Source organism: Notamacropus eugenii, chromosome 5 (genome assembly GCF_028372415.1).
Source record: "Notamacropus eugenii isolate mMacEug1 chromosome 5, mMacEug1.pri_v2, whole genome shotgun sequence".
NCBI classification, from domain to species: Eukaryota; Metazoa; Chordata; class Mammalia; order Diprotodontia; family Macropodidae; genus Notamacropus; species Notamacropus eugenii.
The window spans coordinates 427,584,052-427,606,973 of NC_092876.1; the positions used below are offsets into that span (position 1 = coordinate 427,584,052).

The 22,922-nt window shown below is 36.7% G+C and overlaps 1 protein-coding gene across 1 annotated transcript in view; it reads right to left on the reverse strand.

The window, feature by feature from the left end:
• The window catches only part of HUNK (hormonally up-regulated Neu-associated kinase), a 140,278-nt gene that overhangs the window by 58,145 nt on the left and 59,211 nt on the right, over positions 1-22,922 (reverse strand). The window contains exons 3-4 of the mRNA XM_072615097.1: positions 14,505-14,560; positions 1,432-1,567 (exon numbers count right to left, since the gene is read on the reverse strand). Coding sequence (XP_072471198.1) covers positions 1,432-1,567; positions 14,505-14,560 — 192 coding nt within the window. The remainder of the gene's footprint in view (positions 1-1,431; positions 1,568-14,504; positions 14,561-22,922) is intronic.

Below are 22,922 nucleotides of genomic sequence, written 5' to 3' on the forward strand. Positions count from 1 at the left end.
TTAATAAATCCTCTTTTCTCATTAAGGAATACACCATTGCTATGACAGAAAAATCTGTAGACTGTAAATTACAGGTGCTTAACACCGTCACAGACTCGACTTGGCATATCTCCTACATAAATTCAGTCTTTTCAGTCCTAGACTGTTTAGGCAATACTTCATAGCTTTAATCCATGGGAATTCTACATCCTTCCTAATGAGTTTGAAAATGATTTTCTGCTGTCACTTGAACCCCCAAACTAATTGCTGGTTCCTCTAGATTCCCTGACCATTTTTTCTTTTAGAGTTTCCTTCCCATATTAAATTTGATTCTGGTTTCTAAAAACTGCCACACTTCTGGCTGCTTACTCAAGCTGCTACTCTTGTTTCATATCAGCCCTTCTCACCTGGAGAACGTCTTCAGAATCAAAATCACATCTACCCACCCCCAATCAACTTCTCTCCTACAGGCATTTCCCTTTGCCCGTGTTTGTATCCTCCCTATCCTGTTTCCTTCAATCAACTCTTGGCCCATCATAAAATTATCACTCACATTTACAGTAATGTGCATAATAACTTTTTTGTCCATTGTCAGGAAGGGAAACAATTATAGTCAGTTTGTGGCTTACAAATAGGTCATGTTTCCAAAGTTTGTTTATAAGTTGGTGGACAGGAAATTGGAATGCATTTTATCATAAAAACAATCTAGTCTGGTTCCCAGGACAGCCCACAAAAGTCCTTTTGACCCACAGTGAATCATAGTATAGAATGCTAGTAGTACTATAGTACCATAAACCTTAGCCACAGTTGTTTGTATGAGAAAACATATTCTGAATTTCCATTCACATCACTGGAGCATGGTACCTCTTGATGCAATGCAAAAAAAAAAATGTGAAGGGATCCCCTTGTCCAATAGCCTAAGCTCTCATAAATTCCAAATTTTGAACAGGGTACAGCAAATACAAATGAGATTCTGAGGTTGCAGCAGCAGCACAAAAGAAAGTCAGAAAGGGAGAAGGCTCCTAACTGCCCAAGATCAAAGAAGAAATAAAGATTTCGAGGCAATATAGGAGAGAGTTACAGTAGCCAGGCTGAATGGGTGAGTGTTTTGAAGGGGTAGATGTGGTAAAGAAGGGGCAACTGCAAGCAAGGTAGATTTATGTCTCTATCACATGCACATAATAAGGAGGATGGACCTGTTCAACACAAATACTTGGGAAATCAGATTTACTGACTAAATGGTTTTGGCATAAGGCCTCACCTCTGAATTAAGTTGATGGTGGTATATTTCTTTCTGGACCCTAAAGATTAGAAATTAATTTATTATACCCTCCAAAGCTTTGAAGAACAAGATATCTCTTCATTTAACATGCTAACTTTATGCCTGTATTAAACAAGTGGGGGGAAAGGGGAAGAGGGAGAAAATTCATTTTTGTAAGTTGAATAACTCACATGGACCAGACATCTATTTTGGAACCATATTTTTTCCTGGCAAGAAGTTCTGGAGCTGCATAAGCTGGGCTGCCACACTGGGTACTGAAAGGATCTGAGTAACCCAAGATGCCTGCATAGTTGCTCAAGCCAAAGTCTGTAAAAATGGGAGGGGGAGGGGAGAAAAGATACAATATTAGAGAATTTGAAAAACACATCAATCAGCAATAAAATCAGACTTATTTTCCATCAGTTACATGCACTTTTAGGTAACCCTAAGCTCTAATAGTGAACGATAACCAAGTATTGGTGACTTAAGCTTACCAGAATTTATAATTTTCTTTCAAAATTATGTAGACTTTTAAAATCAGATTTCATTATAAAATCCACTGAAAGCGAAAAACATGTTGTAAACCAAATACTTTTTCATCAGATACTTTTTTTCGTTTCTAAATGAGCTTTCTAGGATCATAGGAGACATGGTGGTGCTGAATCCTGAAGTTAGGTTAATCATGGTGAACTTTTATAAATCAAAGGCCAAGATGCTGGGGTTGGGGGGATGGTGTGGGTGGTGGCAGGGAGGTGGCTGGAGAGCTGGGCTGGAAATGAGGCAACATGATATGAAGACCAGAGAGAAGCCAAAAATATACATCTATGTTTATACATATACATATATGTGTATGTGTGTATACATGTGTATTTGTGTGTGTGTATATATGTGTGTATACATATATACATATATATATACATATACATGCACCATGCACACGTTTGCAACAGAAAGATAGGTTTAGACTATCATCTTACACCATATACTACAATACGCTCCAAATGTACAAACAATCCAAATATATCACCCTAATTCAGCCCTTAATCACTTCTAGCCTAGACTACTGCAATAACCTCCTACTTGGTCTCACTCCCAGATGCTAACAAGATTTCCTTTAACTGCTAGTCTGACCACGTCACTCCCCTACTTAATAAACTCCAAGGGCTCCCTTTTGGGCCTGGGATCAAACATAACAGTTCCTCTGTTTAGCTTTCAAAGCTCTTCACAGCCTGGCTCCAGCCTATCTTTCCAAACTTATTATACACTACTCTCCTTCCTCTACTCAAGGGGAATATTTAAAAAAAGAAGAAAAGAACATCAATTAAATATTTTAAAAATATACACCAAACAGAAATAAGTTCAGAAGGGGACACAGATTAGCAAGACAGTTTTGGAACTAACATATTCAGTTTGAAATATGCTTTACAGCAATAACCACCCTTTACAGAGCACTTTGAGGTTTGCAAAGTGCTTTACAAATATTTCATTTAATTCTCAAAACAAGCTCTGGGAAGCAAGTGTTATTGTTATTCTCATTTTACAGATGAGGTAAACTGAGGTAGAAAGGTTAAATGACTCAGCTAGTGTCTGAGGCAGGATTTCATCTCAGTTCTTCTTGACTCAAAGTCCAGCACTGTATCCACTGTGTTATCAAATCCTCCTCACACACTTACTAGCTCTATGACCCTAGATAAAATCATTAACCTCTGTTTGCCTGTTTCCTCAACTGTATAATGGGGACTATAACAGCACCTCTTCCTCAGATTGTTGTGTCAAGTGACGTAATATTTTTAAAGTGCTTAACATAGTATCTGGTACATAGTAGGTGCTTAACAAATGCTTATTCTATCTTTCTAACTGGCTGTATGTACAAATAAGGGGAGATTCACAGTTTAAAATTCAGTCTTCTTTTCACTTTCTTTTTGTGGGGAAATGATCATGTTTGTAAAGTTTTTAACAATGCAACACAGTACTGGCCAACAAGCCCAACTCTTATGAGTAGGTATCAGCATGCTTAGCTAATGCAATTCCCCATGGGGAAGATATTGGGGGGCACCTGCTATCAAGACAGTGGTAATATCATGTAACGGAAGTGTATTTGGAGAGATTTGGAGCATGTGCAAATGTTCTCTAACTGGTTCTGGTCCAACCACATGACAAGAAGGGGCCTCCTTGATTGGCCAGACCTGAAGATGCATTCAAAAGGCTGATTAGCCACCTTCTCTCCAGCTGACTACTTCCTATCTGTTGGTCTTCTAGTGAAAAAAGAGAAGCAATACTGTGATGCTGATTATGTGCTTCTTACCTCATTCTCTCACCTGTGCCTCCAAGAAGCTGTAGCATGTGCAGAGGCCAAATCTCAATAAAACCATATTGGAAGATGGGCTATACTAGTGTGAGGGTAACTGGCAGGCCTCAAACTTGATGCTGTTAGGTGGATGTCTACCCCAAGAATCGGTAGACATTCCCTTGTGGAATGGATGGATGAGAACAATTTGCTCCAATGGCCATGAAGGCGACTGAAGCAGGTGCTGTGGAGCACTTAGAGTTTGGGCAGGCATCTCAGACACCAAGGTTATCCACTATGTCCCTAGCCATCGCCAGGCATCTTGACTTTTGTCCTGCCACTGGACTTTGATGACTCGGGAAGAGAGAGAGAGTCCAATGACTTTGTGCAACTCTGCCTCACTTCAATCCAATTAACATGCAAGTCAAGACATCTCCCCAGGATGTCATCAGTTGTCTTCAAAAATGAAGAACAAACGTCATTCTTTCATTTTTAGTTGAAGATGATAAACTATAGAGTTTCAAAAGCTCAGTAGAACAAACTATCAAGAGAGACATGAGGGTATGCTATGCTGGGGTTTGCAGCTGGTCAGTACATCTCTGAGGCCCTAAGGAGTGACCTTTGGGACCCAGCCCAACAGTAGCTTAGCCAAGGAACAATCCTACCTTTGGACATGAACTTGTCGGGACTAATGCTATTTGTGTTAAGTGTGAACCCACTCCTCCAAGGGACCAAGATGGTATAAGGGAAAGTATTTGGGGTAGTGGGGGAGAAAATATTTGCATTCCTATCCTTGCTGCATTTTCAAAGTTAATAACCCTTTTGAAAAGTTATTAATATTAATTGGCTAAATGAAACTAGGGCGCTAATCACTTGCAGCTAAATGTTGAGAGAACACAATGGAATAGAGGCTTCAGCCAGTGGCATTAGAAAAAGACATCCCAAACCCTTAAGGGGACCCTAGAACCATAAGGAGGATATGTGACTGACTGACCAGACTATGGCAGAGTAACCGAGAACACCATGTACGGTAACAAAAAGGAATTATTTTTTTCTTTCTAAAAGAATTCCTTTGCTATTTCAAAATTAGGCTTATGAACTTTTCCGAATTCCAGGATTCCCCATCCGTCTATCAATTATTAATGACTTGATCCTATAAAATATATGATATATGCATATGCACATATATAGTTCATGTATTTTGTACATGCTTACTTTTTTAGATGCATGTTGTCTACCTCAATGGAATGTAAAGCAAATCTTTGGGGTTTTTTTGTAGCCCCAGTGTGTAACACATAGTAGGGATTGTTTGCTGACTAGTTGAATAATTGCAACAATGTAAATGGAAAGAACAACTACACGCTAAAAAGTAAATATTATATAATTATAATGAACAAGGTTGGCACTCAGAAAGAGACATTAGGATTCACTTTCTTCCCTTTTTGCAGAGACTGATGTGTTGCTCAATTTTGCTGATCTGCTTTTATTTTCCTTTATTTTTTGTTTCTCTGAGTGAGGAGGGGGACGTATTGGGAAATAAGGGGATTTTTTTTCAAAAACCTAAAAGATTAATTTTTAAAAGCTTTAAAAGTATATAAAAATTACAGGTTATATCAATCAATAAGCATTGATGAAATGCTTACTCTGGACTAGATGTTGTGCTAACATTAAGGATGCAAAAAAAAAAAGTCCCTGTCTCAGAGGAATTTATATTCTAATGGAGAAACAATATATACCTGTGTGTGTGTATATAATGTAACGTTAGAGGGAAAGGCACTAGCAGCTGGGAGATAAGGAAAAGCCTCCTATAGAAAATGGTGCTTGAATGGAGTCTTGAAGGAAGGATTTTAGGGATTCTAAGAGACACAGATAAATAAATGATAAAAAAAATTTAATAATTACTTGCTCTATGCCAATAGTGAGGATACAAATACAAAAGTAAAAACAATCCCCATCTTCAAAGAGAGGAGGGAAGGAAATAAGCACTTATTAAGCACCTACTTTGTACCAAATACTGTGCTAAACATTTTACGTTTATGCTATATTTAACATGTTTAAACATGTTATCTCATTTGATCCTCACAACAACCCTGAGCAATAGGTGCTATTATTTTCCACATTTTACAGTTGAGGAAACTGAGTTAGACAGAGGTTACGTGACTTGCCCAGGGTTACATATATATTAAATGTCTGAGAGTAGATTTGAACTTCAGGCCACACCTAGCTGCCCTAAAGGGAGTATTACATTCTAATAGGGAAAAACAGAGCACCTGAAGAATGGTGGCCAGAGGGAGATATTTTGCTGTGGAATATTGATTGGTGAATTGATTACTGGAGCCAGAGGAGAGGAGCAACGAAAGAGTTGATTTTATTATTATTTCAGAAATAGGAAGAAGGGAAAGATGGTGGACAAGGGGTATATGTTCAGGGGTATGATGGCTGAGGAATAAAGTCAAGCATGATCAGAGCCAATCCTGGATGCAATGGGAAACTGAAGCAACTACCAATCAACAATCGCATTGTTGGACAAGAGTTCCAGGAATTAAAAGGTTAAGTCCTCCAGGGCCTGGTTTCTGGTATGTGGGAAGCACGATATTTGTTGAGATAGCTAGAGAATGACTTCAAAATATTCCAGGCACAGGGAACAGCCAGTACAAACGCATGGAGATGATATGTTAAGTGTGAAGAAAAGACAAGTAGACTAGTCTGCAGGAAGGGGAGAAATACGTAAGAAAACTGGAAAGACAGGAAGGGGTCAGGTGTCAAAGAACTTAAAATGCCAGAAAGTCTTTATTTGCTCCTGGAGGTGACAGGGAGCCATTAGAGTTTATGGAGTAGAGGAGGGACAGAGTAAGATCCGAGATTTAGGAAAAACCATTTTGGCAGCTGTGTGATTGTTAATCTGCAAGATGAGAGGACTTAAAATGCAGAATGAAACAGGTATTTTTGGACATAGTCAATGTGGGAACTGGTTTTGCTAGATTATGCACATTTCATGAGGGTCATCTTTTTATTTTAAAGTTGTTCAGTGGGGAGACATAGGAGAGGTACAATAAATGCTTGTAAAGGTGATTTTAGCTTATAAATCTAAACAAAATAAAAACAAGTAAAGACATAGTGAAGAAAAGGAATATAGTAGGAAAGCGTCTGATATACCCAAAAATCAAACCATGAATCAACTACTAGACTAAGGGCTCACTATTCAATAAAAACTGCTCAGAAAATTAGAAAGCAATTTGACAGAAATTAGGTTTAGGTCAACATCTCATTCCATAAACCACAATAAACTCCAAATAGATACATGATGTAGATTTGAAAGGTCATATTATTACATACATATATAGATAGACACACATGCATATATACATTCATATACATATACACATATCCATATATACACATACGTACATGCATGCACATATAAATATAAAATCAGTGGTAGTTGAAAAGAAATAATTTAGACTTGATTTAAGGAAAAACTTCCTAACATGAGAGCTATCGAGAAGTAGAATGGACTACACCACATTTCCCTTCATTTGAGGTCATGAAGAAATGGCTAGATAACCATTTGTCAGATACATGACTGAAAGGATTCTTTGGGGGAACAGGGATAGTTGAAGAGAGCTGATGTGGTTCTCTCCAATTCTGAAATTCTGTGGTTTTTCTTGGGTCCAATTAGCATGTGGCTCACGTCTCACTCACACTGAACATAAAACTAGTAGACTCCTTTACACAGTGGGTTCCCTTGCTACTATCCGATTCCAGTGGCTTATACTTAAGCTCAAACAGCATCTTGGGGAAGGGAGGAGTGCAGTGGAGAGGAGTTGCTCTCCTGTTAGTGGTCAATCCATGAAATGGTAACACGGGGACTTATGTGGCTAATAAATGTCTTCCAGTAACTCCTTGTACTAACTTGTCTTTCTTTTCTTACCACCTTCATACATTATGAGAAACTGGTCTATTATTCCAGCTTTTCAGATAACCATAGTCATGATAATAATTACGTCCACTACAATTACTTTATTTTTTGTCACCACTTTGTGTAGTACCTTTCCTAACCTCTACACATTAACAGGCTAATTCCCCCACTCCTTTTGGGTTGTAGTTAAAAACTAACCAGGAAGGCAAGCTCTATATTCTCAAAGTGATCCTCTTGTGACCTCAAGCATTCAACCCCATAATAAAGAGTATTTCCCTTTCTCCCCATGTACAACATGTCAAATCCCAGCCCTCTGAAGCTCTCTAGCAATGACAAATGTTATGCTGTATTTGACATCTGTTTCTCTTTACAGTGTGTCAATAGCACAGGTCAGTCAACATCAAATTTTTCTTCTCCTAGGGAAACACTTGTTCAGTTGTTTTTCAGTCATCTCCAACTCTTCATGACCCCATTTGGGGTTTTCTTAGCAAAAATGCTAGAGTGGTTTGCCATTTCCTTCTCCATCTCATTTTACAGATGAAGAAAATGAGGCAACCATGAGGCAACTTGCCCAGCGTGGCACAGCTAGTAAGTATCTAAGGTCAAATTTTAAATCTATCTGTGCTACCTCACTGTCCATAGAGAAACAGTATCTCCTGAAAATAATAGATTTTTTTTTTTGGAAATCCAGAGCGTAGCAATATCTATTGTAGTACCCGGCCAACAACCTCTGTCCACCTTTGATGTGGACTTCTGATGGCCATTTTGATACGACCATGTTAATGGCTAGTGGGAAACTGTTACCGCTCTAATAGTTTTACCATATCTTCTTACACAGTTCTTTCACCCTTTCCTAAGAAGATTAACGGTACTTTCAATAATAAGATTATAGTGGTAGTTAGGTAGCACAGTAAATATGAGCACTGGCCCTGAAGCCTGGAGGACATGAGTTCAAATCCAGCCTTAGACATCTGATACTTCCTAGCTGTGTGACCTTGGGCAGGTCATTTAACACCAACTGCCTTGCCTTCCCCTTTCCAAAAAAAAGATTATAAAATCGTACATTTTAGAGCTAAATGTAGTCTTAATAGTTGTCTAGTCAAAGTCCTTTGTTTTACAGAAGAGGAAACTTCCATAAGATAGCAATGAAATGGCTTCTCCACAATAACACTAAGTGTGACAGACTTGGGACATGAAATCAGGTCCTGTAATCCAAATCTAGTGGTTTCTCTACTGCACTGCCTTCATCACTAAGCCGACAGATGTTCTGATGTACCTTCCTCTCTATACTTCCTTCTAGGAAATTCAGAAGGGTCTACTGATTCAGAAGACCCACACAAAGCGGTATGTGCCTTGTCTTTCTCCAAGAGCAATTTACCCAATATTCTAAATACCTATGTGCAGATTCCAAAACAGTCTCTAGGATCTTTTCCATGGCACCCTCTTTGTGGCTTTTTGGTATTCATATTCCACTCCTCTGACAACATAACAAAAATATTTCCATAGTTCACCTTCTGTGAAAGGCCAAGGTTTAGCACCATTCTCTCAATGTAGGTCAAGCTACTTCTCGAAAAAGCCAAGGAATCTGTTGCCAAGATCTATTCACCTAGGGGGCTTAGTCTCAAGCTAACAAGCTGTTCACAAGTCACTTCTTAAGGTTACACAAAAGTTCCTTGTTGAGAACTGGGGTCCATCAGAAGGTGAATGTCGCAAAACCTCACAACTTACCATACCCTGCCCTGATGATCAGATACATTTCTATATGAAAATAACAGAAGCCACATTTAGCAGAGCTGGGTGTGGTATATAGAGTAGATGCAGTAAGGTGCTACAGTAGAAAGTGTTGGGTCTGGAATTAGAAAGATTTAAGTTCTAATTTAGCCTCAGACACTTACCAGCTATGTGACCCTCAGTTTCTTCAACTATCAAATAAAAATTAAAAAGCACCTACCTCCCAGGGTTGTTGTGAGGATCAAATATCATAATATTTGTAAAGTTCCTCATTTAGCGCCTGGTATAGAGTAGGTGTTTAATAACTATTTACTTTCTCTTTTCCCCTCTTTTTTCCCTCCCTCCATCCCTTCCTTCCTTTCTTCTCCTTTTTATGCTTTGGTTAAATAAACGTCCTTTTGTTAATTGTTGAACTACCTCCAAATATTGGTCTCCTTTTGTTCCACTATTGGAATTAAACTACCAAGGGACCCGTCTGAGTCACCTTAATACCACTCTACATGCTCACTACATAGTTCTGTTAAGGGTCAACTATTACAAACACAGATGTTACATGCCTGAGGGAGCACCCTCATTTCTTCCACACTCTCCAAAAGCAGCCCTAGAATCAGAGACTCTTTGGGGACATTTAGGATCATGTGTTCAGTCATTTTTCAGTTGTGTCTAACTCTCTGATCCCATTTGGGGTTTTCTTAGCAGATAATGGAGTGGTTTGTCATTTTCTTCTCCGGCTTATATTACAGATGCAGAAACGGAGGCAAGCAGGGTTAAATGACCTGTCCAGGGTCACACAGCTAATAAGTGTCTGAGATCTGAATTCAGGAAGATGAGTCTTCCTGACTCTAGGCCCAGCAGTCGGCAGTCCATCTACTAATTAGAAGGAATCTTAGAGATAATCTAACACCTTCATTTTACAGATCAGGAAACTGAAACTCCAAAGGGGTGAAGTGATCTGCCCAATGTCACACAGGCATTATTAAGTAGAAGAGCTGGGATGTGAGCCCAAATATTCTGACCCCTACCAAATATCTTTTTTTTTACTACTCTCTTGGTTTACAGCCTCAGCTCAAAACCCTAGGGAAACACATACATAATCCTCAGTACACTGAAACTGATGCTTCTCTTATCAGCATGGCATTCATAATATAATATTATTAACTATAATTACTAATTAATAATATATAATAAGGGGGAAAGTTTATTAAAATGAGGAATACTAAAGAGAAATCTTGGAATGAACCATCATGAGTAACAAAGATGTATTTCCTGATTTTTTGCGTGAGCTCTTTCTGTCACAATTACAGAGTTATAGTCTTGGCCCATAGCCCTCTGGCTACTCCCTAGGCTTGAACTTCCTGCCCTTCTTCAGGGCTCTATAGCTCAAAGTCAAAGTTAGCAGCTATTTTTTAAGTTCTGTAACTTGTTGATGTCATATGCCTGTTATAGAATGAGTGAAAAGAAAAAAATGCCATACCTCTATGTTTCTCTAGTCTTTTGATTGATAGCACTCTGTCTCCAAAGATCCTTCTTCCTTGCTTAGATAAATCTCACCAGTCACTATGCATATCCCTTGAGGAATAATTTTATATTCCCTAGTTACTCAAATGGGAACAAATTTTACATCCTTCAGGGAGATGTGATTTTAACATTTGCCTGGGAGATACCTTGGAGGAGAAACTTTAAAGTAGAATCTTAGCTCACTAAGAATGCTTTTTTTCATCAGAAAATAGAAGCACAGTAGGATTTTGTATTCAAAACATCTTTCAGATAATTCTCTCAAAAGAGTTTGGCTTAACTATCCACACAGGGAAAACCGAGTAGATGGAGAATGCCTGTTGTCCAGACTCTGATTTCATATGGACAACCCACGGTACTGGTTCAAGATTACGTATATTTTGAAGTTATTGTGAGCAAAAATTGAACAGGAGGAGGATAATGGAATCAATTGCGTGTGGAAAATTGTTCAGTGTATTTAATGAGTCCAGACTACCACAGTGCCTGATGTACAGTAACCTCTTAATAAATTATTTTTCCTTCCTTTTCTCTAAAACAAAGGTTCATATTTTTTGACATTAATATTATTCCAGGAATGCTATATATCTGAGTCCCCAAAAGAATACCACTCTATCCAAAGAGTTAAATGTACAAGTCACTAAAATGGCAATGGAAAAGCATGTGGTGGACATGAGTAACCTGTGGAATATTTCCAAGGGTGTACTAGTAAATGTTTAGCAACCAGGCTTTCCTGGGGGAGGAAGGAAATGTATGCACACACTTTATTATGTAATCAACATTATTATCACTTCTTAATCTAGATAATCAACAAAACAATAAATCAAGCCCTGATTTTTAGCAATTGTTGATTTCAATGCAGCAGCTAGGCGGCACAGTGAGTTAGGCTTGGAGACAGGAAGACCTGAATTCAAATTTGGCCTCAGACACCTACCTTACTGGTTGTGTGAAAAAGACTTCTGAATACAAAAGCTCAAAATGAAAATCTAACAATTTAATATTTTAATTTGAAATTTTACATTTAAATATAAAATTTTAAAAATTTAACAATTGGAGCTGGCTCTAGCACACACTGGAAAATGATTTCAGGGTTGAAGCAGCATAAAGGATATCAACAAATATGTGTATCCCTGGGAATGAAGATGATGATGATGAGGACGATGACGAAAACAACGATGATAGCTAGCATTGATAGACTTTAAGGCTAGGAAAGCACTTTACATATGTCATCTGATCTGATCCTCATAACAACACTGGAATAAGTGCAATGAGTGGAAGGAGTGCAATGATTAATCCCAGTTTTGCAGATGAAGAAATTGGGCTTCAAAAAAGTAAAATAACTTTGCCAATATCATATACCTAGAAAGTGTTTGAGGTGGGATTTGAACTCGAGTTCCTAGCTGCTAGTCATTCAAGAAAAGTGAGGAATGGACAGTCTCCATACTCTACTGGTATCTCCTTACAATGTCAATAAATCTAGAAGAAAGCTTCCAGAATACTGGGTGGTCCCCCTGTAGAGGATTTATGGGAGAATATATACAAGAGTGGCAGAGTGTGAGAAAGTGTGGATCAGTTGCAATCCATGCCCCCCCCACCCCCAACACTGATGGCATTACTCATCCACTGAAGTTTTTAAGATCTAAAATGAGAAACAGGGAGAAAGGGCAAATGTCCAAGAACCAACTACATAAAATATCTATGCTTTTATTTGCAAGAGGTTCCTTGGGTGATACCTTTTTCAACAATTACAAATTACTTTTAAGTAAAAACAACCCTATTAAGGAGGCTAATGCTTCCATTACATACATTCGGAACAAAATTAAAGCAGGAACTTGTTCAAAACATCGCTTCCCAGTACGTCATTTACAAAGGTCAGAAAAACCATATATACCAATGGCTTCAACTATGCAAATGAAAAGAAAAATACCAACCATAAAACAAATGAAATTGAATGCTGTGATATTATAAAGACTCAATTTGGCTCCAGAAAAGAAATCTAAGACATTTTCCCCTGCTTCTTTGCAGAAGCGGGGCAGGGGAGGGTCTATAGATGTAGTCCTACCTAAGTTTGGGGATATGGGAATGTGTTGATTGGTTTTACTCAAAATTTTCTCTTATTCCAATTTAAAAAAAACCATCCTAACAGATAAGGAGAAGAGAAGGATACAGAAGGAAATAAAAGTTATATAAAAGCAAAAGATGCTAATAAAATCTATTAAAAACAAATGGGTGATTACAAGGAAGAGCTAGTGGGTAGAGAAGAAGGATACAAGCTAAATAAAAAATTAATGTGGATAAATGTTGAATGAGGGTTTTAAAACCAGTCATCAGTGAACTGTCTTTTCTTCAATTTAGTTCCACACAGGTAAGGGATATTTCTTTGAATTAACCATTTCAGCCTATATGTTTATACAGTGTCATTTAACTGTCCATTCTTGGCTAGCAACCATCTACACTACTATTAAAACTGTCTAATTGCTATCATCTTTCCATGGACACAAGGAAAACCTAAGGGTCACTCTGGCCAAGGAATTCTGCCCCCCCTCCCCCCAAAAGGCAAAAGCCTATAGGAATTTTTTAATCCAATATTTTTTACCTAGATATAAAAAATGTGGTTTGCAAAAGCCTACTGTTTTTCCTTTGAGGTGTCCCCAAATATAAAATCTTTTTATTGTGCTGAAAATGGAAGAAAGAGTGTAACTTTTTTTAAAGAAAGAAACTAGAGATAGCTGTGGAGTCAGAAAGAGCTCTCCAGAAATTATTTTGTGAGTAACTCTAAGTACAGGTACAAAACTGAATCTCATGCTATATTCTTATAAAATATTAAGCAACAACAACAAAAAAAAAACCCAACACAAAAAAACTTACCAAACCTGAGTAAAAGGAAAAAAATATTTTTTCTAATAGAGAACTTTATAACAATTATCTTGCTCAATAATTAACCTATTATTCTAGATTTTTACACACTTCCTTACCTTTTGAAACTATAACCACAGTACCTAGAAATAAGATTTTATTAAAAAGAGATAGTACCACATGTTTTCCTTCATCTCTCCTCTATTATCACCACTAAGTAGAGGGAAATAGAGTGATTAAGTTTATAGACTCTCCGGCCCAATTAATTTTCTCTCATTTTTAGGCAGTACTGTAGAGAATTTCAGAATACCCTCTATAAACTTCTACTCTCAAGTACCTATACTTCTGAAAGGGAGATATGGCATTGATAATATAAAAATGCAGAAGAAATACAAAGTTGCTGTTGGGCTATCGAGTATTTTATACGACTTTTACAGTATTTTGAGTTATGATTTGATATTATAGTTATAACAAGTCATTCTGCTTCTGTCTAATATGCAGAAAGAACAACCAATATTAAAATTGCCTTAAATTCCCTTAGGTCTTATTATTTAGGCAATGAAAAGTGGCCCTGGAGTGTATCTTAGTAATGAGAGATAACTGGCTGGAAATTAACAATGTGCAATGGGTAATTCTCAAATTATCCTATCATCCATGCACAAATAATTGACAGTTAATTTACAACACTGTTACTACAGTATTACTTTAAAAATTCACACAAAATATATTTCCATATTAGTCATTTTGCAAAAGATAACGCACACACAAGAAAAATAAAGTAAAAAATGTTTTTCATGACTTTCCATGAATAATTGATATATTGTTTGCCTTTTCAAGGGACGGGAGAGAGGCAGGAGAAAGATAATCCGAAACTTGAAATTTTAAAAACTGCATGTTAAAATTTTACATATAATTTGGAAATAATGAAATGAATGAAAATATGTTTTTAAAATTCATACCAATTAGTTTGATGTTATTGTCTTCATCTAGCAGCAAATTTTCTATCTTCAAGTCCCTGAAATAGACAGAATTGAAGAGTATATTGAATAAGTATATCCAGTCACATATTAGCATTGACCAAAAACAAATAAGCTCGCTTCAGTAATATTTTTTAGCTATCACTAGATTTTTCTTCTGAAGTTTACTCAGTCACCAAAGATATAAAGTAGTATAAAATTCTAGGCTAAATTATATTATATTACACATATTATACACAATATACACATATTCTACATATTAGCATATTGTACGCTAAATTATACATATACTCTCTAGGAGTTCCATGAAGCAAGAGGACCAAGAGAGAAAGAAGGGGCTTTCTGGAAGAGGTAGAACTTAGGGGGCCCTGGAGTATAACTGGATTTGAACTGGCAAAAGAGGAAGAAATGGGCATTCTGGGAAAGAGAAACTGAAGGAAAACAAAAGATATAGAGATGAGAACTTTATGTTTGTGAGAGATCTGCCTGAAGGGTAGGAATGAGGACAAAGGGCTGAGAAAGTTGGAAATACATCACTTAATCCAATCATCCTCCCAATGTTATTTGCTTAAAGGCCAAAGGTGGTCCACCAAATGGCAGGTGGCCCTGCTTTCATGTGGTCCTCCTAGAATTATACATTCAAATTTAGACTCCCATGGGTGATTAACAAATTCCTTTCAGCATAGAACAAATATGCTAATTGGCCACTTGGATGGGTAGAGACATCTGTGCTTACATCTGCATCTAGTGAATAGGAAAGAATCACTGCATCCCTACCCACTCTATGGACATATTTCTTTATGGGGGAGGAAGAAGAGATATGCATTTTTCCTTTTAAAGGGCAATTTTAATTTCCCCTCCAAAACCAAAAACTTAGATTAAAAAAAAAAAGTAAGTTAAACACTAGTAAAAACAGAATTCTACGAAAATTGATTATAAAGTAGGAGTGCTATATGATGCCAAAGGAAAGAAACATAGTTTGTATGAGTTGCCTTCTCCAAATATATTCAAGCTAAAAGCTCTGAGAAGAATGACTGCAAGGTTGAAAAACTAAAGGAAATATTGAATATATGGGAGAGGAGACAAATGATAAATGGAATAAGATAAAAGAGAACAAGATTACTAAATTCAGTCAAGAGAAAATTTGGTGAAAGCAGGCCTACAGAAAGGACCAAATAAAAACACAAGAAGCAATTGAAATAATGGGATGGGCAAAAGAGTTATCATGTTAAGTTTTTTATACCTGCTAGGCTAAAATGAGAAAATATTTAAAAGAATGTAACATTTTTAAAAAATAAAGAAAAAATGTCAAAAGCCAATGGAATAAGTAGTAAAACCACATTATCAGAACTGAATGCAAATGTAACAATAAGCCCGTTGAAAACAATGTCATAGGGGCCTTTATGGACAGCACAGACAGACCTGGTTAATACAGGTCATTTAGCAATTTGACGCCCACATACTGATGTTCTCCAAAGACTTAAGAAAAAACCAATCTTAAAATGTCCTAAGTGTTCTAGTGATTTGCTAACTCAAAGCTATGTTAACTTGATCCCAATCAGCCAGGTCAACGCACTGGTCTCATGAAAGTAAAATTTGATCACGTTTGGCTTCCTGCATTTCCCTTCAGTTTTATTTTTTGCAATGTCCCTATGTAACACTTGTTTCAAAAGGCTCTCCCACAGAGACCACAGTGTCTTTAAAAGCCAAATGGAATGCAGTACATGTTGTAGGTTAAAGCCAAAAGCCTTGCCAGATTCAGTTCAATTCAACACATATTTTTCAAGTAATTTATGCTATCAGTTTGGAATTACAGTTCTGTCACTGAATGAGGTCTTTTCCCTATGGAATCAGAGTATATATTTTTATCTGTATCTGTGAGGATCTATGAGATGAACTATGAGGAGAGAGAAAAAAGCTAAGAAGAAACTTCTTTCTTGGTAAAACTGTCAACTGTTACATCAGGGAGAGATTTTAAAAAGAAAATTCTTTGAGAACTAAGTCTGGTAAAGAGACTATTTTCTTGTCATGGCTGGAGAGAGACTAGAAGAGACAGAAAAGAGGTAGGGAGTTTTTTGGATGAAGCTGTTTTCAATTATCTTAAGAAAGAAGATTTTAAAGAAGAGACAACTTGGTATTTGAGAGAAACTAAATGTTGTGGAACTGTGTGTAAGTAAAGAGAAGTCATTTGCCATTATAGTGAAGATTTGAGGTGATGGTTGCTACAATCTTTCCTGTAGCCAAAATATTGTAAATAATTATTTGTCTTTGCCATTTTTTACTTCATTTGTCAATAAGGTATAGATTTAAATGTATTCAGTTATTTTAATGTTTATTTAATCATAAAAGAGTAAAGGATTTAAAATATAAAAAGGCATTACTGGAAAAATGTTTCTTTCCGGTTTATTAAATAATATAGCATTTCCTCAGGATGGGGATTCATGCTAATTAATCAATGAGAAAAGTTGTATTTTATTAGAAAGAAAATATCCAAGAATGTCTCTGGATTAATCTGAAGCTAAAAATAAGAAAATTAAATATGAGAAAGAATCAACTAGCAGGTTGTAGGGTTACCTACAAATGTGTGGTCCACCCTATAAACTATCATTGATTATTACTTCTCCACAAACCAGGTTTATTGATGGAAAATTTTAAAAAGGTGATTTAAGACTATGTTTTTCCTCTCCATGAAGATGAATGCTTCAGGAGGATATTATACCCAAATGTTTAATTCCAATGAATCTTCTTGGACTCTACTCAGAGTCCAACCAAATGCAAATTTAGTTCAGCAGACAAATTGACCCTCCTAACCATCTGTGATACAATGATGGCTGAGGCTAAGAATTATGATCCTAAGGTTTTAAAATACTTTCTGAAAAATAAGAGAAAGATTAGATTGTGTTGTACATTGTATTGTTTTCTAAGTTCTAAAAATGACAGTTAACGAAAGTGCTGACTTGCTTGGCACATAGTAGGAACTTAAAATGTTTCTCGACTGACTGATCAAAATACCTTGTGTTTCTCTGATACTTATACTTGACAGTTTACCATATCAATATCTTATTGAGGAAAAATTCTTGTTGCTATTTTAAGGATCATTTTTTTATGTTTTATCTTTCATTCTAAACCTGTACCTCCCTTAAACTTCTCTATTTTTCTTGTAGGTGGCACTAATCTCTAGGTCACCGAGAATTGAAACTTCAGTCATCAGACTCTTTTTTAAAATTAAATTTTATTTATTTCGGATCTGCATTCTTTCCCTCTTACCTACTCCACTTGAAACTTTGAGAAAGCGAGAAAAACAAAAACATTACAAATACGTGCAGTGAAGCAAAACAAATTCCCACATTGGCCATATTCAAAGTGAGGAAGGAGGGGAATATCTGAATCTGTACTCTGAATTTATTGCCTCTTTATCAAAAGGTGGGTAGTTTCACCCTCAGTAGTTGGGATATGTGGTTGATCACTGTGTGGAACAGAATTCCTAAGTTTTTCAAAGTAGTTTGTCTTTATAATATTGCTATAATCGTATACATTATTAATCTGGTTCTCCTTGCTTCACTTTGCATCTGTTCATACAAGTCTTCCCAGGTTTCTCTGAAGCTATTTCCTTCATTATTTCCAATAGCAAAATAGTATTTGATCACAAACATACACCATGACTTGTACAGTCATTCTTCAATGAATGGGTATCCCCTTAGTTTTAATTCTTTGTCACCACAAAAAAAGACATTATAAATATTTTTGTAGATATGAGTCTTTTTTCTCTTGTTTTGATCTCTTTCAGGTACAAGCCTAGTAGTGTTATCACTGGGTCAAAAAGTATGCACAACTTAGTAAATTGGGGGGTAATTTACAATTCCAGCAACAGTGCATTAATGTACCTTCCCTACCCCACCCCCAAAACTCCTCCTACACTTGTTTTCCTTTTATGTCTACTTTGTTAGCCTGATGGGTGTGAGGTAGAACCGTAGAGTTGTTTTAATTTGCATTTCTCTAATTATTATTAGTGATTTAGAGCACTTTTTCATATGGTTAATGATAGTTTGTATCACTTCTTCTAAAAACTATCTCTTCATAGCCTTTAACCAGTTATCAACTGAGGAGCCATTAGACTCTTTCTTTTCTTTCACCACTCATATCCAATCAATTGTCAGTTCCTATCAATTCTACCTCTACAATACTGTTCACAATTGCCACTTTTTCTAGTTATTTGGCCTTGGGGCCTTCTTATCACAGCTTGCTTAGACTATAGTGACGATCTGCTACCTGAACTTTTTGCCTCCAAACTCTTCCCCCTCCAAACTTTTACACAGCTACTATTACAGAAACTTCCTAGCTCACAGGTCTGACCATGTTGCTTTCTGGCTCCAAAATCTTTTTGTTTTGTTGTTTCTGCGTTCTTTCAGTCATGTCTGACCCTTTATGACTCCATTTTGGAGTTTTCTTGGCAAATATACTGAAGGAGTTTGCCCTTTCCTTCTCCAGCTCATTTTATAGATGAGGAGCTGAGGCAAATGGGATTAAGTGACTTGCCCAGGGTCACACAGCTAATAAATGTCTGAGGTCAAATTTGAACTCATGAAGATGAGTCTTTCTGATTCCAAGCACAGTGCACTATCCACTTGCCACCTAGCTGCCCTTTTAGCCAGCTCTCTCTTGCTTCTAGGATAAAATACAAACTGTAAGGAGTCCTACACAATGAAGATTCACTCTATCTTTCCAGGATCATTTCACATTACTTCAAGCACTCTATGTTACACCCTATCTGGACTTTCCGCCTAAATTCAACATGATGTCTCCTACCTTGGTGAATTCAGAAAGATTGCTCCCCTGCCCCCCCCATTCCTAGAATGTACTTCCACCTAATCTCTACTTTTCAGAATCTTTCTCTGTCTACAAGGGTCAGCTCAGAAGCCACTGTCTCATAAAGACGTCCCTCATCACCCCAGCTAAAAACAGTGTCTCCTTATTGCAATTTCTTGCAGTATCTATTTGGTCCTTTTTCCTCAGTTCCACTTGACTTTGTTTTACACTTATCCATCCACACGTAGCAATTTCTAGTAAAACATAAGCTCTTTGTAAGGGTAGGAACTATGTCATTTTTTAATCTTTATATCCTGAGCACCTACTTTAAGTGTTCTAGGTCACTAAGTGGTGCAGTGGGTAGGATCCGAGACCTGGAATCAGAAAGACCAACAATTCAAACCCAGATTCAGACATTTACTAGATAAATGGGGCAAATGGGATAGAAAGGGCAAGTCACTTAGCCACTGTTTGTTTCAGTTTCCTCATCTGTACAATGGGTAACAGCATTTACCTCTCCATAATTTTGTGAGGATGAAGTGAGATATTTATAAAGTACTTTGCAAAACTTTGAGGTGCTATACAGGTGTTAGCTATTATTAAAATTTGTTGAAGTGAATCAGAGTGAATTTATGGGAAGGAAGATGCAATTGGGGCAAATATTTCAAAGGGACAAAAACAATCAGGTCAGTGAATAAAAATAAAAGCTTCACCTAGTGGTCCTGCAACTTACGGTTTCTGTTTTTCCTGTCCCTAATCCTTGGTGACACACTACCAGGTGGAGATTGGAAACATTTAATCCTACTCCGTCACTTCATCCATACCCACGCTCAAGTACCAGAGGGATTTATGTGGTAAAATAAGTATAGATGGGTCCAGCAGCTGTTCATGGCCTTAGTCAGGATCCAAATAATCTTCCTTGGAGGTGAATAATGAGAATTAGGAGGGAGAAGCAGAGATAACAAGAATTATATGTATTTTAGAGAGCAGTGGACCAGGAGTCAGAAAACCTGGGTTCAGGACTAATCTTAGCCCAAACATCACCTCATCTATCAAAGGAGAAAGGATGAACTAAGTGATCTCTGAGGTCTCTTCCAGTTCCAACATCCATTGTTAACTCTTTATATGGATTTGCGTTATTTTTTCTCTCCCCTCCAAAGTGCTCCAAATTTTTTTTCTTAATGTGGAACTGTACTCTTCCAGAAAGCCTCTCCTCAGACATTATAAAGCATGGGAAGTTGTCAATGACAAATCTTGCATCACTGATTGACTCACAGAACAGGGATGTGAGAGTGATGGGGATGGGGAGGGAGAGGAAGGAAAGATGTTAGAGGGAGGGTTTTTTCTTCCTGTATTTCTGCACCCTGAAAGAATATGGATAGAGAGAAGAAGGAAATGCAAGTGCATCAAAGTACCTTTAAATTTTTTTCTTGTTTTCTTTTCCCAATCTGTTTTAATATCTACTTATTTAATCATCCCTCATTAAACTCATGATACTTAATGAAGAAAGTCAGAGTTGAAAGAGAAAATGCAAGAGGAAACTAATTAGAGTAACAAAGGACATTATTTAAGTATATGAAGTAATGGGAAGGATAACAGAGGGGAAAAAGGATGAGAGAAGAAAGACAGAAAGCTGTTGCACAAAGTAAAGAGATAAAGTAACACTAGTAATATCAAAGAAACCTTACTAAGGGAGTCAAAAGTCAAACGGAAGAGTTAAAGAATGCAAGACCAATGAAGGTAGAAAATCAAAAAAGAAATATTGATGAGTGGTTTTAAAAAAATCAACAACTAGTGTTTGGAGACAAAGCATTTTAAATGAACTAGAAAAAAAAGATCTCAGGTACAATAGAGTTTGCTATAATAATTAGGAAACTAGAAAAAATTTACCTGGGGGAACAGAGAGAAAATGAATTTTATTAATGGTACTTGAATGAGGAAAAAGTTTAAAATCACTAAAGTTAAAGAGGCTCCTTTTTAATGTCTAGATGTCTACATGTCAAATCTATTATACCAAAAATACAAATGATTTTAATCTTTATTCTGGGGTCTGTGTTTATGGTAAAAACTAACAAGGTGACAATAAAAATAATTTGCCTGATTCTGTGTTGTTTTCAAAATCAAACTGATGTTGAAAGTGACGAACCTCTACAAATTTAGTTAGTACCTGAATAAGAAAAAGTGAATAACCTATCACTGTCATGAAAAAAATCCCCAAGTTTTACAACATTTTCAATAAGAAAAAAGCAAACAGATCGACAGAAAATACTCAGTACTATGGAAACATATTAAAATCTAATTCTTAGTTCAAATAAAATATTAAGAAATAAATATTTCTCCAGGCTAAAGTCCTTTCTAGATCATTTTTTCGTACTGGTTCAAAATTCTTATAAATGTCATTTCAAAATGTCTTGTTAGAAACATGCTCAAGGTGGCATGAGGGCATACGGCCAATTTGGACATTTCTCTCTCAAACAGACAATGATTGAATTTAGAATAATGACAAATCAATAAAAAATTTTTCTGGTAGGCTTGTGCCCAGAACACAGAATGCATTCTTAATATTCTTTGATAGTTAAATCATTACTCGGTACATACTTCTTCTCACAAGAGGTCACACATTTCTAATTAGCACCTGAATGTGAACATAGAGCCTATCTTACTATCTTCTGAAAAGGCATCTATTTTCGTCCTAACCAAGTAATAATCTTCTAAACAATCCACCAAAGTATGTTAAGCCTAACACTATATAACTAGAGGAACTTCTTCAGGAGGTCAATTCTCTTTATTTGCTTTTACTTTTGCTCCTAAGCAAGGAAAGCCCTTTTAAAATATTAGAACAGGTTCTCTGGCCTGGGTGTGGTGGTGTTGGTTCACATTTAAGTCTAACACTTGGCTCCCTGGGACTATCTTCCTCCTGTCCTTCAGCCATCCCATAGCCCAGTAGGACTAGTTTTTTCTTACACAGAAGCTGCCGTGCTATCTTTGTTCCATACTGATTGAGTCTATTTGGTTATTTTTAAGTGAACAAATGAATCCCAAATTATCCTCTCTGCAGAATTAGTGTTCTTTTTTAATGCATGTTAAGGGCAGAAGCTCTGATTCACTGAGGGAAAAGACCAGACTCTGGCATCCTGCCACATAAGTTATGCTTGGGGGAAAAGATGCTACATTGAAACAAACTATACATCTTAGTCTGTGTTAAATTCAGTAACAAAAAGGTGAGAACAAACAACACCTAAGTACCATACAGCAAAGATATCCAAAGCAGCTTCAGCTCTATGGTAACAAAATGGGATGGATATAATAATAATAGCTCACATTTATATATTAATTATGATTTCCACTTATATGGTGCTTTCCAGCTTACAAAACACTTTCCTTACAGCAACTCTATAAGGTATATTATACAAGTAATTGCTAGATGTACTCCTTTTGCAAATGAGAATTCAGAAGCTCAAAGAGATCTATGGTCATACGTGATCATCAAACGTGATCATCATACGTGATCACATAGCTAGGAGGCCACCGAAGTGAAATTCAAATCAAAACCTTTTTACTTCAAGTCCAAATGCAATATCCCATTAAATCAAG